At 42.5% G+C, this 17,450-nt stretch overlaps 1 protein-coding gene across 1 annotated transcript in view; it reads left to right on the plus strand.

The window, feature by feature from the left end:
- NTNG2 (netrin G2) overlaps positions 1-17,450 on the plus strand; it is a 126,062-nt gene that overhangs the window by 53,829 nt on the left and 54,783 nt on the right. The window contains exon 3 of the mRNA XM_053373512.1: positions 1,338-1,978. Coding sequence (XP_053229487.1) covers positions 1,338-1,978 — 641 coding nt within the window. The remainder of the gene's footprint in view (positions 1-1,337; positions 1,979-17,450) is intronic.

The following is a 17,450-nucleotide window of genomic DNA, read 5'->3' on the forward strand; positions in this document are numbered from 1 at the left end:
AATTGCAAAGAGCTGGAGGCTGGTGATCCTGGGAAGGAACTGTGACTGAACCCCATGAGACATCAGAAGTATATGGCGGGTGAGGAGCATGACAAGCAAAGAGTTTGATTATAGGGAGGGACTCAGTGGGCTATCACTGGATCAACCCTTGCCAATCCAGCCCAAAATTCCTGTTCCACCTATGCTGCTGGACACTTCCCTTCCATCAACTCTAGCACAGAGGGGCATCAGACCCAGCCTATCAAAAGGAGTTCCCATTTGGTTGCCCATCCTACTTAATATGCTAAAGCCATGCCTGCCCAACTCCTACATCGGGGCAACCCAAGGGGCATGTCAGCTGTTGGATCAATGACTTCACTCACTTAGCCATGCATTGCACCTACTGTACCTTTGACCCTTGTCTTGCTTATGTACTATAATGATTTGAGCATTAAAGCTTTGAGCAGAAACTGTAACCCAAGTTCAAGCTGTTCATTCAGTGGGAGCCAGAACAGTAGCAGCCCAACTAAAGTGACTTGTGCTTGGTGCTTGCACTACAATAAGGAGGCCTCTGCAGGCAGACCCTCTATATCCATGGAGAGGGACACCCACCAGATCCAAGCAGCCTTTTCTTCCCAGAAACTCCCATAGAATTCATTCATAGATATTATGGGTGATTTACCCCACATGTCCAGAGGATGTTCTTCTGCAAATTCTGACATATCCTCCTGGGGATGCTGGGATTGAACCTGGGACTACCTGCTTGCTAAGTAGGTGTTCTGCTACTGAGCTACAGCCCTTCTGCATGTTTGCATGCCAGAGGCCCAAAGTTCAATCCCTGGTGTCTCCAGTCAGAGCTATAAAAGGCCCTTGTCTGAAAACAATGACAATGATGACATTGAGCAAATTGGACCAATGTTTTTGCTTTCTTTAATGTAGCTTCCTAAGTTCCTATTCAGTTTAGAATAGTCATGATCAGCAGTATCCCTTCCAAAACTATCAAGGTGACAATGTTCCAGTAAAAAGCCCTTTTGTATCTAATGATTTGGTTTTTAATGGCTGCCATCCTGCATCTCTGCAGCTGCATAGGAACATAGGAACCTGCCTTGCACTGAGTCAGACCACTGATACATCTAGCACAGTATTACCAACACTGACTGGTATCACCTCTTCAGAGTTTGAGGCAGGGAGTCTCTTCCAGCCCAACCAAGGGATGCTGAGCGGATTGAATCTGGGACCTTCTGCATGCAAAGCAGATGCTCTATCACTGAGGCATGGCTCCATCCCAAATGAATCCCCTGTTAGTTCTTGCTCTTTGCCATCCCTTTCTTCTCTTGTTACTCTTGTTGTCCTTTCAGGAAAACCCATATATGTGTGATGAGTGTGATGCATCCAACCCTGACCTGGCCCATCCACCCAAGCTGATGTTTGACAAAGAAGATGAAGGCCTGGCGACATACTGGCAGAGTGTGACATGGAGCCGTTACCCGGAGCCTTTGCTGGCCAACATCACACTTTCTTGGAACAAGAGCATTGAGCTGACTGATGACATCATAGTGACTTTTGAGTATGGGCGTCCCACAATGATGATCCTGGAAAAGTCCTTGGACAATGGGAGGACTTGGCACCCATATCAATACTATGCAGATGATTGCAACGAAACCTTCGGCATGCAAGCACGGAGGGTCAGGAACCTCTCCACCACCAGCGCCAACAGGGTCATCTGCACAGATGAGTATTCCCGCTGGCCGGGCTCCAAGAAAGAGAAGAATGTACGCTTTGAAGTGAGGGACCGCTTTGCCATTTTTGCTGGGCCGGAACTCAAGAATATGGACAACCTTTACACCAGGCTAGAGAGTGCCAAAGGGCTGAAGGACTTCTTCACCATGACGGACTTGCGGCTGCGGCTGCTGAGGCCAGCGCTAGGGGGCACCTACGTGCAGCGGGAGAATTTGTTCAAGTACTTCTATGCTGTCTCCAACATTGAAGTCACGGGCAGGTAACAGGAGATCTATTTCCTTCCTTCCTTCCTTCCTTCCATCCTTCCTTCCTTTTCCATAGCTTTTCTTGGAGAGGAATAGTTGCTACTGAAGAATTTATTTACCGTGGTACCTCTGGTTACGAACTTAATTCGTTCCGGAGGTCTGTTCTTAACCTGAAACCATTCTTAACCTGAGGTACCACTTTAGCTAATGGGGCCTCCCGCTGCTGCCGGGCTACCAGCGTGTGATTTCTGTTCTCATCCTGAGGTAAAATTCTTAACCCGAGGTACTACTTCCAGGTTAGCGGAGTCTGTAACCCGAAGTGTTTGTAACCCAAGGTGTTTGTAACCTGAGGTACCACTGTATTTATTTATTTATTTAACAAAATGCAGCGCTCTAGTGTGCTTCAAAGAGCAATTTTCCAAACCACTATCTGAAGTGCCTCCCCACTCTGTTAAACAGCTTGCCTAGGCACTTGCTTCCCATGCTGCTTGCTCACCTGCCTGCCGGTCTCCCATCATGCTGAAGTTGCCATGGCCACCTATTGAACTTTAGCATGACAACAGCCTTACAATTTTATTAGATAAAAAGAAAACATTAATATTCTCATTAAAAAATAGGCATTTAGAAACATTCAAATGATAATTAAAATCAACAGTAACTAAGAAGAGATAAAATATATGTAATTTCTACATTTCTGGATAGGTTTGCCTAACAAAGCTGGTTAGGCAATAAAAAAACATTTTAAAATTTCATAATGCAACAGTATAAAAGACAAAGTAATCTAAATGAGAACAAAAGCAGAAAAAGAGAAGGAAAACAAAATACAAAGTTCTTTCTCAGATCTTAACCCTTGTCTCACACAGAAAGGGTGGACTAGCTTACCTTTCCTCTTCCAGTTTTCCACCCTGGGAGATCTTCCCTTCCCTGCCTCTCACACAAGGCCCCAACCATCTATCACCTTCATGTATGTACAATCACAATAGTGGTCCAAAACAGAGGACACAGAGAGACAGACAGACAGACAGAAAAGAAGGAAAAGAAAAATAACAAAGGAATAAAAGAAAAACAGAATAAATAAATAGGACATGATTTTCTGTCTGTCAGTTACATCCCCCCAAAAATTATTCAAAATATTCACTCTTAGGATGACATCCTTCACTAAGCAATATTGTCACTTAACAACAGTGTTTTAAGTGGGTGCTAAAAAGAAGAAGGCATCAGCAGGCAGGGAGTTCCAAAGTGTAGGTACTGCCACACTAAGAGATCGATTGCTTACAGGTGCAGAATGAGTGTTAGGTGGCAAATACAATTTTGTTTCATTAATTAAACAATTAATTATGGCATAAGCTTCTGTAAGCTACTGTCTACAGATCCGCAGAGTGTTATCCTAAGTCAGCAGAAATATATGCACATGGGGGTAGATTGAAACAAAATGCAAGAAACTGGTCTGTGACAGTGATGCTGCAAAATAAGCATAGTAACAATGGACAGATTCTGTTTACTTTAATTTCTCTCAGTTTCTCGTTTATTCCAATTTTAAGTTCAGCTTCCCACATTTCTGCATCTGTTTGCTACACCCCACCCCGCAAATTCCTCATGAAAATTTGTCAACATTTTAGAGCACATTTCTCCTAATATATACCTTTGTGAATGCGGTTTTTCCTAATGTAAATTAATACTAATTCCCCCTAATATCACACATTTCCCACTTTTTATGCACATATTTTTTTTTAACACATTATTTATTTGGAGAGCTGCATCATAGTATTCAGAGCAGTGTAATTGTCAAAGGAGAACTGTGTTTGGGCTTGTGGATTGTTTTAGGAAGTGTGAATTAGATAGGTTTACATTAAAATGCCAACTGTATGGAATTTCTTCCCTACCCCTACTAAGGATGATGGCATCTTCAACAGAGAAACTCACAGTTGGAAGAGTGTGTGTGTGTGTGTGTGTGTGTGTGAGAGAGAGAGAGAGAGAGAGAGAGACTCTACACCACCTAGATAGTTTGGCAAAGGAGCTCGTTGGTTCCAGCAGGTTGCTCAATAGTAGAGCATATGCTTTGGAGACAGGAGCCCCCAGATTCAATCCCCAGCCTCTCCAGATAGGACTGGGATATCCCTGCTTGAAACCCTGGAGAAGTGCTGCCAGTCAGTGTGGACAGTATTGAGCTGGATGGACCAATGGGTCTGACTCAGTATAAAACAGCTTCTTAGTTTCTTAACTATGGGGAAGGGTTGTAGCCCCTGTTTTACATGCAAAAGGTTCCAAGTTAAGTCGTCAGAGCTAGATGGACTACTGGTCCATCTTATATTATTATCCATCTTATATTATTATAAGAACTATTAAATTATTACTCTGACAACATCTATAGGGTCACAAGTTCCCCTTGGCTAATTGATACCACAAGACTTTCCTTCCCTACACTTGAGACAAGTGAAATCTGTGTTTATTGTTTATGAAGGGTGGCTTAGAAATATCATCATCCAGTTAAGCCCTTACTGTATGTTCCTTTTCCAGAGCCTCTCCTCTTCCTCTTCCTCTTCCTCTTCCTCTTCCTCTTCCTCTTCCTCTTCCTCTTCCTCCTCTCCGCTAGTGTGGCAGAGCACACACACCCCATCAAGCCCTACACAGCCATTCTTTAGGCATGCAGCTGGAGGCTGCTCTGACAGGAGACAATTACAGAATCAAATTACTGCCCCAGGAGAGATGGTTTCATTTGGAACTGTGTTTTTTGTGCTCTAGATTGGGATGCAAAGTCAGAATCTCCCCATGAAAGTCAAGTTATGGCATCATCATCATCATCATCATCATCATCATCATCATATTTATTCCATTGGGTAAATGTATATAAAATGTAATTTGTAGGAGACAACCTAAAGGGGCTTTTCCTTCCCTGACATCAAACCCACCCAACCCCAGCTACTGCAGACTTCTTCCTACAAGTATAGAACATCAGACATGTGCAACCTTCTCAACATATTCTAACATGAATGCACTTCCCATGTTTTGTAGGAGCATAAGAAGCTGCCTTATAACAGTGAGTCAGACAACTTGTCCTTCTAGCTCAGTATTGTCTACATTGACGGGCAGTGGTTTTCCAGGATTCCAGGCAGGGGGCTCTTTCCTAGACCTACCAGGAAATGTCAGGGATTGAACCTAGCGCCTCCTGCATGCAAGACAGATGCTCTGTCACTGAGCTACTTAGCAACCTTAGGCAGGGAAGGTGAAGACCCCATCTGTGCTGTGTGACACTTCTGAATCAGCTCTGATTTCCGACCATTAAAGCATTTAAATGTGATTCAGTTTGTAGGGAGATGGTTGAGACAAGCAATATGTGACCTCACTGTGTACCATGGGCTAAGCAATCTGCAGCCCTCTAGTTCATGCTACTCAAAGTGCCGGTTCATGGACCTCTGATGGTCTGCAAGCCATTGGCTGTCAATCTGTGGCGACTCCACCACTGCCTGGGTTGGGTAGGACGCTTAAGAGATCAAATATGGTGACAGACCCTAACACATTGTGGAATAAAATTGCTGGCCCACTATATAATTTGAGAAGCACTGCTTTAGTTGTTCTTCTGCAGCTCCCATCATCCCTGAGCATTGGCTATGCTGACTGGGAGCTGATAAGAGTTGAAGTCTAACATCATCTGGAGGGCCACGTGTCCCCCCCATCCCTGCTGTGAGAGATATTGAGTGAGTCAGTGGCCTTTCATCTTTTCTTTTAAAGAGCTAGTAGTGAAACATATTTCTTTAATGGGCACCAGTGGCCAGAAGTTGCTTGCTTAAATAAGTATATGAGCATCAATGGCTAGAAGATGCTTGCTTAAACAAGCATTGATGACTCTTGTTGGTTGGTAGCTATTTTAATGGGTGCACCTGACCTACTTGAAGAAAAACATTTGGCAGGTGCAGTGTAGCCAGCAAAGGAGACAGAAGTCTTGAGCTCTGCACCTAGCTGGAGAAAAGGAGTATTGAGAATGCTCAATGGGCATGTTGTTTGCTTCTGTGGGGAACTGATGCTACTTCACTAGCATGGCCTCCAAAGGTCTTCTTGCCTCTCCAGCATGCAGGGTTTTGGTCTGCTTTTCTTCATCTTTTGGAAACAGAGACTCAAGGGACCATGTAAAATACAGTATACTACTTTGAAAGTCCAGTTTTTAAAAAGGAACTAGTTCCAGTTAAAGTTTGAACTTTTACAAAACAAATTAGTTCAGTCCAAGTTCATCAAACTATTTTCTCGTTCGTAAAAGGTTCATCCTTGGCAAAAGAATTAATAAGTAATTCATAATGTTGCAAACTGCTGTGCTGAAATACAGGGTCCAAAAGTAAATCAGGAACCACACACAAGTAATAAGATGTCTGACAGATCAACGGTGAAACTTTCCCCATAATTGTATTTCCATACTGGAAAAGGCTTACCCAGTTCAATTTTTGCCAGCAACTCAGCCTGCAAGTTGCTTCTATTGGAAGACAGCTTATCTCTTCAGCTGCAAAGATACAGAAAATTCCTCACATTCCTTCCTTCTATTTGCTTTGTAATAGTGATTAATTGACTAATCACCCTTAGTGCTTCTGTGTAGCTGCCTAATAAGCCTTAGAGCACTGCCATATTTTAGAGAGGAGGTGCTTCCATTAGCTGGGTACTACAACAGAAAAGACAATTCTTTATCACTTGGTCATGCTGAACATCCAGGCAGATTGTCCTTCATTGCTCCAGAGGGCAGGACTAGAACCAACTGGTAGAACCTGGAGGATAGCAGATTTAGGCTAAATGTTAGAATAAATGTCCTAAGAATGAGGTTGTTTGACAGTGGGACAAAATTGCTTCAGGATGTGTTGGGTCCCCCTTGAGTGGAAGGATTTAAGCACCTGCCAGGGATTTTTCAGCTGCTTCCTGCAAAGCAGTTTCTGTTCAGGGGGAATCTCATGGACATTGAAGAGAAAAAGTGACAGTGCTCCGAACTCCCTAATGGGCAAAACACACCCAAAACCCAAACAAAACACAGAGCCTCCCTTCAAAAAAAGCAACCCCTCCCAACCTACCAACCAAAAGAAGAAGCACCAACCACAAAAAAACTCTTTTTAAAAAATTGGGAGAGCCTTGGTGGTTACCATGGGAGGGCGTGGGGGGGGGGATGTTACTACGTTGGCAACACCAGGACTTGATGACCTCCCAGACTCCTTCCAACTTGAAAATTCTCTTTCAATGAGGTTATTTGTGAAGTTTAATTCCCTTGTGTAGCTTTTCGCTTTTCTACCAAATTCTTGTTTTTATTTTTCCGCCTCCCTGTTCCATACCATATGTTGTGTTTCGACCTCAAGCCAAAAAGAAGCAAAGTAAGGTGGAAAGGGGGGGGGACTGCAGAGATGGCTGGTTTCCCATCCTGTTTACGCGTTCAGTTTGTGCTAGACTTTTAAGTAGGAAGGTGCAGGGGAAAATTAGACATTTAGAGGGGGAAAGGAAGGGGTTTTTACCTACCTGTGTTAGCTAAGAACTTTTTGGCCACCACATGATATGAGGAAAATCCAGTTCATTTCAAGATATTTTGGAACTGAAGGGTGAATCTGCATGTTACTTCGATGAGTGGGTATCCCTAACCCTGTTTGCAGATAAGTGACAGAGGATGAGGAGGGATTCCATAATGGGAATTCAGGGTAGGAGGACATTTGCAACAGAAAGTGGGAGGAAGGGATCTATGGATCTCAGGAACTACTGCGATCTATAGGAAGTTCCCTCATGTGGCGAGCCCCTGATCTACAGGTGGTAGCTTCTCCATGGAGTACCTTCAGGCCCTGCACTGACTCCACCCATCCAGGCAGGCCACTGACTCACCCAGGACAGAGAGGAGTATAAGATGACTTCTGGTTTGCAGTTGAGCCTTGCTCTGTTGACTGGGTCCTCAATCTGCAACCAGTTTCTTCAAGCTTCCCTCATCTGACTTGTTTTCCATACTCATGATCAGCTTCACTGCCTTTCTCTGAACTTGTTTCAATTTCACTGTGTTTTCTGTGCTCAGTGTTACCACTCCACTGCTTCCCCCAGTCCCAAAATGGTTGTGGAAGGGAGGGCCATGTGGTTTGAGATCAGTACATATCCATTTCACCATGTGGTTACAAGTGCCATACTGTGATTGCCTGCCACATAACGCCTAGGTGTTTTAACCTATCCTATGAAATGTTGTGCTACTATGAACAAGTCACTAATCAAATTCAATCCACTCAATAGTGCTGGTACCAGTGTTGAAGATAGGCTTCAGAAAGGTCAAGAGAGATCATGCAATTTCCCTTTCCTAGTGCTGTCACGAGTCTCCATCTTGAAATGTTTCTTTAGGATGTATTTGTTTAACCATTTGAGGTCCAAAATGGTCCTGGTATCACCATTTTTCTTTGGCCCTAAGAAATACATTTATTAAACCCCTGACTTCCTCTCTGAAGGATTTACAGGTTTGATGGCTCCTATCTCTGCCCTAAACTTCCAAGTGTTTCTCTGCAGAGTGAGGCATTGCAACAAAGAAGTTGTGAAGACGGGAAACAAACTCTAGAGCATAGCCTTGATCAACTGGTTCCAGAACCCACTGATCCAAAGTTACCCTCTCCCAACGGTGTTCAAAAGCCAGTAGACTCACTCACACTGGAAGAGAAGCAACACTAGGGTCTAAGTCAGGAAGAAGCACCTTTGTTTCCTCCCCTCTGATTTTTTTGAAAGGCAGATGACGAATTTCCAGGCTTAAAGAAAGACAAATGCCAACCTCCCTTATCCTGCCTACCCCAACAGTTTTTGAAGGGCACAAATCCTCTATTCTTGGAAAACTGATGGTTTCCAAGAGAGCTAGTGTGGTGTAGTGGTTAAGAGCAGCGGACTCGTAGTCTGGTGAACCGGGTTCGCTTCCCCGCTCCTCCACATGCAGCTGCTGGGTGACCTTGGGCTCTGAAGTCTCTGAGCCCCACTCACCTCACAGAGTGTTTGTTGTGGGAGAGGAAGGGAAAGGAGAATGTTAGCCACTTTGAGACTCCTTAGGGTAGTGATAAAGCAGGATATCAAATCCAAACTCTTCTTCTTTCCTCAAAAAATACTTTTTATTGTCCTTGGTTTCCACCAGTTGGGTTCCAAAGACTCCCCTAACAGTTTAGCACCAAAGAAAGGCAAGGTCATGAGATGAGATTGAGTAGCAGCATCCACTGCCCACTGGCGTAATGAAACTTTCCTGCCAGCTACCATGAAGACAACTAGGGAATGAGGTGCATATTGCATATCTGCAAGTTCAGATGCATAAGCCATAAAAGAAAGCTCAACAACATTGCCAAAATAACTTTTGTGTCTGGATTTTCACATTTTGAAATATGGGAACCCTGCATCTGATAGAATAATTGAAGAAGATGCTAGGGCAACTATTGGAGGACCCACCACTGAATTCTTTAGACGGTTCATAATCCCATCTGCAAAGAGGTAGTGTTTCTTAACTCCCTTAGAAGACAGCTTAGCCTTACTAGGGATATTCCATTATGCACCCCAAATCTCATCAAAGGCTTTTGAGAATGGAATGGTAATGAGTTTGTGATTAGCAGAGGGAAAAGCCTCAGAAGCTCCAGTGCCCCCAAGGGCTGAGTGTTCAGTGGAGTTCACTGGCTTTTCCTCATTTAACTGTAACATGTGTCTGGCCTTAGCAAGCAAGGCCATAAAAACAGAAGTAGTAAATAGTCTAGGTTGAGGCTTCACAGTAATGACTTTCTCCTCAGACAAGTCCCCCTCCACCTTATCTGACTTCGAGGGTGATCTATCTGAGTCCGATAGTTTCCCCTGCATGACCACACATTCCGGGCAAACTGTGTCCATTAATTTAGGAGGTCTGAGAGCCAATGCAATCTGATGTAGCTGTCTTTTGGGTCACCACCTGCTCTTACTCCACCTGATGGATTGCAACCTGTCCTGTCCCAACCTCCACCCAAGTCCTTTCGGGAAGCAAGGGAGGTCTATTCATGAAAGATGTTTGGCTATGTTTGAAACAAGAGTAATAACAAGCAAGTAGTAGGTCCTCTGTGTAGATAAGATGGAGAGAAGGTAGAACTGCTCAACACCTACTTTGCCTTTGCCTTCACCCAAAAGGAAAGCAGTGCCCAACCTGTGATGATAGAATAAATGATGCAAGGAGGGAGCTGCCACCCAAGATAGGAAAAGAGGTAGTAAGGGAACACTAAGCTACTTTAAATGAATTCAGATATCCAGGGTATGATGACCTGCACTCAAGAGAACTAAAGGATCTGGCAGATATAATCTCACAGCCTCTATAATCTTTTAGAATTCTTGGAGAATGGGTGAGGTCCCTGCATACTGGAGACGGGCAAATGTTGTCCCCATCTTCAAAAGGTGAGGGGAGACTTCTGGGGAGGAAATGGTGGGGTGACTGTCTTTCTGTTGGCTCTCCGCTGACAGAAGATAATGACGTGGTGATTGATGGTAGTCAGAAGAAGGTCTGGCTATCAAATCCCTCTGAGGAAAAAGAGTATTTGAGGGAGTAATCTCAAATGCTCTGATCAAAACTGTTTTCTGCTGTCTGTGCCTGGGGGCTTAGATGGGACTAAAACAAGCTGGTTTGCATTCAAAGACCACATAAGAACCCTTCATAGGTATAAGGTTTGCATCTCTTACTTAAACATTTTTTGGACAAGATAAGCTGTAACTTCTCTCTAATTTCCTGTAATTTCTCTGCCTACTGATGAAAACTCACAGTTGGAAAACTTGTAAGGCTGCTTTCTGTCTTTAAGAAGAGAGTGTCTAAAGCAAAGCAAAAATCCTGATTTATGGTTGACCATAAAGATTAAATGAATGAGGGAATTCTCTGTGTGAAACATATTTGTTTCTTTTTCCTCTTTTGAAAACAAAAATATTGCTGAGAAACTAAAAGTAATTTGGCCATTACTTCCTCTGTGGGAAAGAATCTTGTTTTGACTGTGATCTTAAGGTGAAAATCTTAAGGTAGAGTTGAGACATATAAACATCCAGTATGGCAAAGGTATCTTTGGAGCTCCCTGTGACTGTTGGTATTGCTTGGCTGTTGATGACTGAACAATTAAAAATGACCAGATCAACGTTTGATGAAGGGGGAAAGAAAATAAATCAGAGAGACTTGAACTGAAAAACGGAACTGTCAATGACATTGAAACTTCAGGCAAGATTGATGAAAAGCTGGCAGGACTGGATGATGAAATGGCAAAATTGGAGAAAGCAGATGGTAAAATGGAAATGCCTTTCATACAAGGGTTTGGAGAAGAAGGGCAAGATAAAACCATAAATGGAGACATGAAGAGTCACCTGGATTTGGCGTCGATAGAGCTGAGAGAGAAAAATGTTTTGGGAAAAAATTCCGTCCAAGCTCTTCTTCAGTTCTAGCAGAGAGAAAGCACTGTGCCTACGATCTGAAGTGAATTTGGAGAATGATGTCACTAAATTTATGGTATGCTCCCTGGAAAAAGATTGGAAGAAATGGAAGGTTCAATCCTAGAGGATATTGGAATACTATACACAACAGAAAATGGAAATACAACAGGAAATGGAAACTGAATATACTGAACTAGGTGTGAATTAAAGGATATATAACAAGAAATGAATTATGGAATATTATTTCAATATGTGATTTTAACATGGGCACAGATGGAAGAATTTACTATTACTCAAGATGGAGACATGGTTGTGGGAATTACTGGAGGCAAAGTTGATATTAAAGTAAAAACACAGTAGACATTTACAACTAATAATAATAATTTATGATCCGCTCTTGGAATTTTTGTGGAAAAGTTATGAATTATTCTGAGAATCTTGGATTTAAAAGAAATATTGTTTAACAGAAAATGGAGAAGATGGATGTTATCATGGAGTGAATGTATTTAAAAAAAAATGTAACTGGAAGATGAAAATCGGAATTTTTCTTTGTTTCTTTTCTTTTTCTCTCTCTTTTTCCTTTCTTCTTTCTTTTTCCTTTTCTTATGCTTGTTTCTTTTGTTCTTTTCCCTTCCTTTCTTCTTTGCTTGGGGCCTTTATTATGGTCCAGAGATTGTAAATGCATTGGGGTAGTAGATGTTTGATGGGGGGCTCTGGGTGGGAGACATGGAAAGGAAAGGAGAAACAAAGATCCCAGGTGAGAGCTGGAATGCGCTACTACCTTCTGTGCATGTTAAGGGTTAAAAACTACCTTTAATAGAGGACTCCATACTCTTTTTTAACTTTTTTGTAGCTGTTTTTGTTTTATTTACATTAGTTTTCTGTATCTTCTTGTATCATGAATAAATTTTAATAAAAATCTTAACGGCAGTGGGGGAGAAGACCCAGGTAGCTACCGACTGGTTTGACATCAATACCAGGAATAGTCCTAGCACAGATAATCAAATGATTGGTCTGTGAGCACTTAGAAAAGAATAATTACTAAGACTCAGCATGAGCTTCTCAAAACAAGCTATGTCAGACAAATCTCATTTCTTTTCTTTTTATAGAGTTACAAGCTTGGTGGATCAGGGGAATGCTGTGGGTGTAGTGTATAGTGATTTCAGTAAGGCTTTTGACTAAGTCCCCCATGATATTCTTGTGGAGAAACTGGTAAAATGTAGGCTGGATGAGGTAACTGTTAGGTGGATTTGTAGCTATTTGACTGACTGAATCCAAAGAGTGCTAACTAATGGTTTCATGTCATCCTGGAAAAAAGTGATGTTGGGTGCCTCAGGGTTCTGTCCTGGGCCCATTGTTGTTAAATGTCTTTATAAACAACTTGAATTAAGGTATTGAGGGGATGCTCATCAAATTTGCAAATGACACCAAACTGGGAAGCGTAGCCAAAGCTACAGGACGGAATCAGAATTCAAGATGACTGGAGAACTGGGCCCAAACTAACAAAATAAATTCCAGTAAGGACAAATGTCAGGTACTACACTTAGGTAGGAAAAACCAACTGCAACAATATAAGATGGGGGACACTTGGCTTGCCAGTAGTACGTGTGAAAAGGATCTAGGGGTCTTATTAGACCACAAGCTCAACACGAGTCAACAGGGTGAAATAATTGTAGCACTCTATTCTGCCTTCGTCAGACCACGTGGAGTACTGTGTCCAGTTCTGGAAATCACAATTTAAGAAGGATATTGACAAGCTGGAACACATGCAGAGGAGGGTGACCAAGATGACCAAGAGTCTGGAAACCAAGGAATAGTTGAGGGAGTTGGATATGTTTAGCCTGGAGAAGAGGAGACCGAAGTTAGCCAACTTCAAATATATAAAAGGCTGTCTCACAGATGATAGAGCAAGCTTGTTTTCTCCTGCTCTGGAGGCTAGGACCTGAAGCAATGGATTGGTGTTACAAGAAAGGAGATTCTGAATAAACATCAGGAAACTTTCTGACGGTATGAGCCCTTCAACAGTGGAACAGACTCCCTCAGGCAGTTGTGGGCTCTCCTTCCTTGGAGGTTTTTAAGCAGAGGTTGGATTGTCATCTGTCAGGCATGCTTTAATTGAGATTCCTGCATTGCAGGGGGTTGGACTAGATGACCCTCAATGTCCCTTCCAACTCTGCAATTCACTGCAGGCTTGCCTAGCCCATATTCTGAGGTACATTGGAGAGCTTGTGCTCAATCAACAATGGTCAGCTCAGGTCAATGATGTTACATTGGCAGGACAAATTATTCGATGCTTGCCAAACTTAGCTTTGGACCTGGCAAATATACTTGCTGGTTTCTCTCAGCACGTAGCATGTGATAACCTCCTCAATGAAATAATTTTTTTAAAAAATGTTTAAAAATTGTCCCGTAGCACGTTAGAGACCAACTAAATTTGTTCTGATACCCAGAACAAACTTAGTTGGTCTCTAATGTACTACTGAACAATTTTAAATTTATTTTATTTATTTCGACTGCGTCAGACCAACATGGCTACCTACCTGAATCTCCTCAATGGAATTATTGACCAAGGAGTGTAGCTCAGTGGTAGAGCATCTGCTTTGCATGCAGAAGGTCATAAGTTCAATTTCTGGCATCACCAGGTAGAGCTGGGAATGTCCCCAGCTTGAAACTCTGGAAAGCCACTGTCAGTCAGTGTTGAACTAGGTGAACCAATTGTCAGATTTGGTGTGAGGGACCTTCCTATGTTCTTTTCATAGCAAGAATCTCTCACCCATTGCTGAATGCTTGCCTCTAGAGTAATATAGGAAACAAGTGACAAACAAAAACGTCACATTTTGTGGTTTTGTTCATAAGGTTAACCTGATTGGATTTGCAGTATGGAGTTGCTGTTTGATGTTTCACAGCTTCTCTCCTTCCTTTGTTCTATTCAGCGCCATTTATTTAGAATTTATAAAGCAGCTACCCATGATGAAAATACTATAAAATCATTGAAAGTGCTAAAATCATTAAAGTGCTAAAATCATAAAATGCAGAACAAATGGTCAACACTGAATCAAATTAACTCTCTGAAAACACTTAATGACGCAAAAATGTTTTCATTGAGTGGGGCGATATCAGAACTGGAGGTGCCTGTCTGATTAAATAGGAACAAGGTTGTAAAATGCTGATCACACAATGGGAAAAGCTGTAGTTCACACAAAAAACCAAATATGAGATACCTGTGGGGAAGTCAAGAGGGCTTCTTCTGATGCAGTGATTTGACTGGTGTATAAAGCACAAGGCTGTTCTCTAGGTAGCCTGGTCCTGGGTTGTTTATACTAACAATATTTCCTTGAACTTAGCTTAGTAAACTACAAGCAGCTAGTGCAGATCTGCTATGGCCAAAAGGTAGCCTATAGCATCCTGCAGCAGCTGCAATTTCCAAACCAACCTTATGGGTCATCTCAGCCCCTGTAATGTTGATCAGCTTGAAGAATACCAACTTTCCTGGTTTTGGTCTCTATGGATGAGCCAAGGATTGAAATAGGGTCCTCTGCTGTTCCAGAATGACCTTAACAGTATTCATTCCCTAGTCTACTGAGGGGCAATTTTAAAATCAGGGTCTTCTAATATGTAATCACTGCTTGGCATGAAAATACACTAAGGTAACTTCCAGATGAGCAGTTTGATGTACATTCAGTCTGATTTGTTTGTGGAGCAATTAGATGACACTGGCTGTTTAATGAGCATTCATCCTGATTCAGTTGTGGGGGAAATAGATGGTGTTGTGGAATACCAACTGGAAACCGAGTGTCACCATTATCCTATATTTCCTAAAGCAAATTCCTACCACTTTCCTCAAAAAAAGTCTGAACTTTTGGGGAAGAGGGTTTGTGTTGCAAGGGCTCCAGGTCAGCTTTCTCTGTGCAGCCAGAGTGATTGATTCCCACCCCACAAAATAGTGTTAGTGTGTCAGTACCCTAAGCCAGCCAAACCTAGCTTTTGGCCTGTGTCCTTGAGATGAGAAAAGTTAGAAGCATAGCCAAAAATGCTGCATTGGGGGAGGGGGAGTGGCCTCTAGTTCTGGAGGACACGTTATTTTTATGCATCCTCCCCTCTCCCCTCTTTTCTTTCTTATATTCTTTTTCTTCCATCCTGTTCCTATTGATCCAATGGGTAACCAGAGAGGCACAGAACCTGGGACAGGAATAGAAATGAGAAAGCCCTTACTTGGCTAGCAGGCTCAAGTGCGTCAGACCAGAGAGGAGTAAATTGAGGAGAGGGAAGTGGAAAGACCTTTTCTCTCCCTGCAGATTTCTCCAGGGTTGTGTTCTCTTAACCTTCTGAGATACAGAGAAAAGAAGGCTCCCAGTATCTCCTTCCTTTGGCATTGAACGGGGATCAATCAGCAGGTGAGATGGAAAAGGCCAATGTTCGTTCTCTCTACCTCTCTCACACACACACTCTTTCTCTCTACCTCTCTCTCTCCCTTTCCTTGTATTCATGTATTCCCTTGCCGGCATAATTTTCTCCCCTATTTAATATCAGGTGGATATTCAAGTTGCATGAGCAGTCAGGATGTTAATTGAAGTTAATGGGGTGCGTTCTGGACACATGGCTTCAGTTATGAGGAAACCGTTTTGAGAAGCGCAAATCAATTACTGACTCATGATGAAGGCTTCTCTCTTTGCCTTTACTGTTTTGTGCATTCCTACCAGCTCTTTAATTTTATTCTAAATGTCTTTTTAAAAAATCCTCCACAATTAACTAATCCCATGGGAAAGAAAGCTCAGTGCTGTTTGTTAATGCTACAAAATGCTTAGCAGCTGCAACCACAGGGAATAATAATATATAATAACAACAACAGCAATAACCACAGCAATGAAGCCCTGGCAGCTCTCGCATTTATCAAAGCACGGATTAATTAATTAGAATAAATTATTCAATAAATTATTTTTGGTTTTCTGCTTCATGTGGTGCAGTATCTTCTGATGGCCTGCAACACATTGTGTTAACAGCCAAGCGGTCTCTTTCTAAAACATGCTAAGAACCTGCATTTTCCTCCTATGCCATGCTGTGGATCCTTCTGTCCATGAAATCCAGTCCAAAGCTATTTCCACAAACAAAGGCCAGACATTGATGGCCTTGAGGGGTGGGGGTGGGGTGAGAGGCGGCTCAACCACTTCATCAAGGCCCTGCAAAGCTCTGTTATAGGTCAGAAGAGTGCTCTTGTGGTCCTCAGACTTTTTAGGGGGTTGAGAGGTCCTCCCTGGCAACAGTTTTCCTACCATTATTACAAATGGAAGTTAATAAACTACAAAAGCTCCAGGGTAAAGCTCCCTTTCTGGTGGAAAGCTCCCATCCATGTCCATACAAGCATTTCCTTCAGATGTAAATAGCAGACTTACCTGGATCAGATATGTAAGACAGATTCTATAAGGATGGGGGAGAAATTTATTAAAGTTCACATTCAAAAGTGAACCTACCTAACTCAGTTTTCAAAACAATACATGAACATAGCCATCATAAAATTTGGAGACATGTGAATTTTGAAGGATAGCTGTGTTTTAGTGCACATATGTTTTCAAAGTTTGTAAATTTTGTAGGTTCACATTGGAATGCAAACCAAACCAAATTTCTCCCTCAACCCTAGTGAACAACCACCTACTTCTGAGCAACAACGTGTTTACTCAAACTTTGGGATTCCACTAAACCTGCTCAATCCTGCGCACGGATTGTACTGTTTTGGCTACATATTAGCCAGCATGCAAATAACAAGTTTTCTTTTAGTGTTTACCATTGATGGGGAACCCATGTCCCTCCAGATCTTGTTGGATTTGCAACTCCCTTTAGTCCCAGCTAGCATGGCCACACTGATGATGGGAGCTGTAGTCCAACAAGCTTCTGGAGATGTTCCCCTTCCCAGGAACATAGGATGATTCAGTAATAATCCCAGAAGTCCCAGAGTGGGTCATTGTAGCATCACCCATCCTGGAGGCTTTCTCTTTTTGCTTTCTCACTTCCACTGGGAACCACAGCTCTGCTTCCTCACCTCTTACCTTGTACATCCCTGGCACTGACACTCCTCTCTTGTATCTGTCCAACCCTCAAAGTGCTGACTCGTAG

The sequence above is a fragment of the Podarcis raffonei genome, chromosome Z, assembly GCF_027172205.1.
Source record: "Podarcis raffonei isolate rPodRaf1 chromosome Z, rPodRaf1.pri, whole genome shotgun sequence".
In the NCBI taxonomy this organism is placed as follows: Eukaryota; Metazoa; Chordata; class Lepidosauria; order Squamata; family Lacertidae; genus Podarcis; species Podarcis raffonei.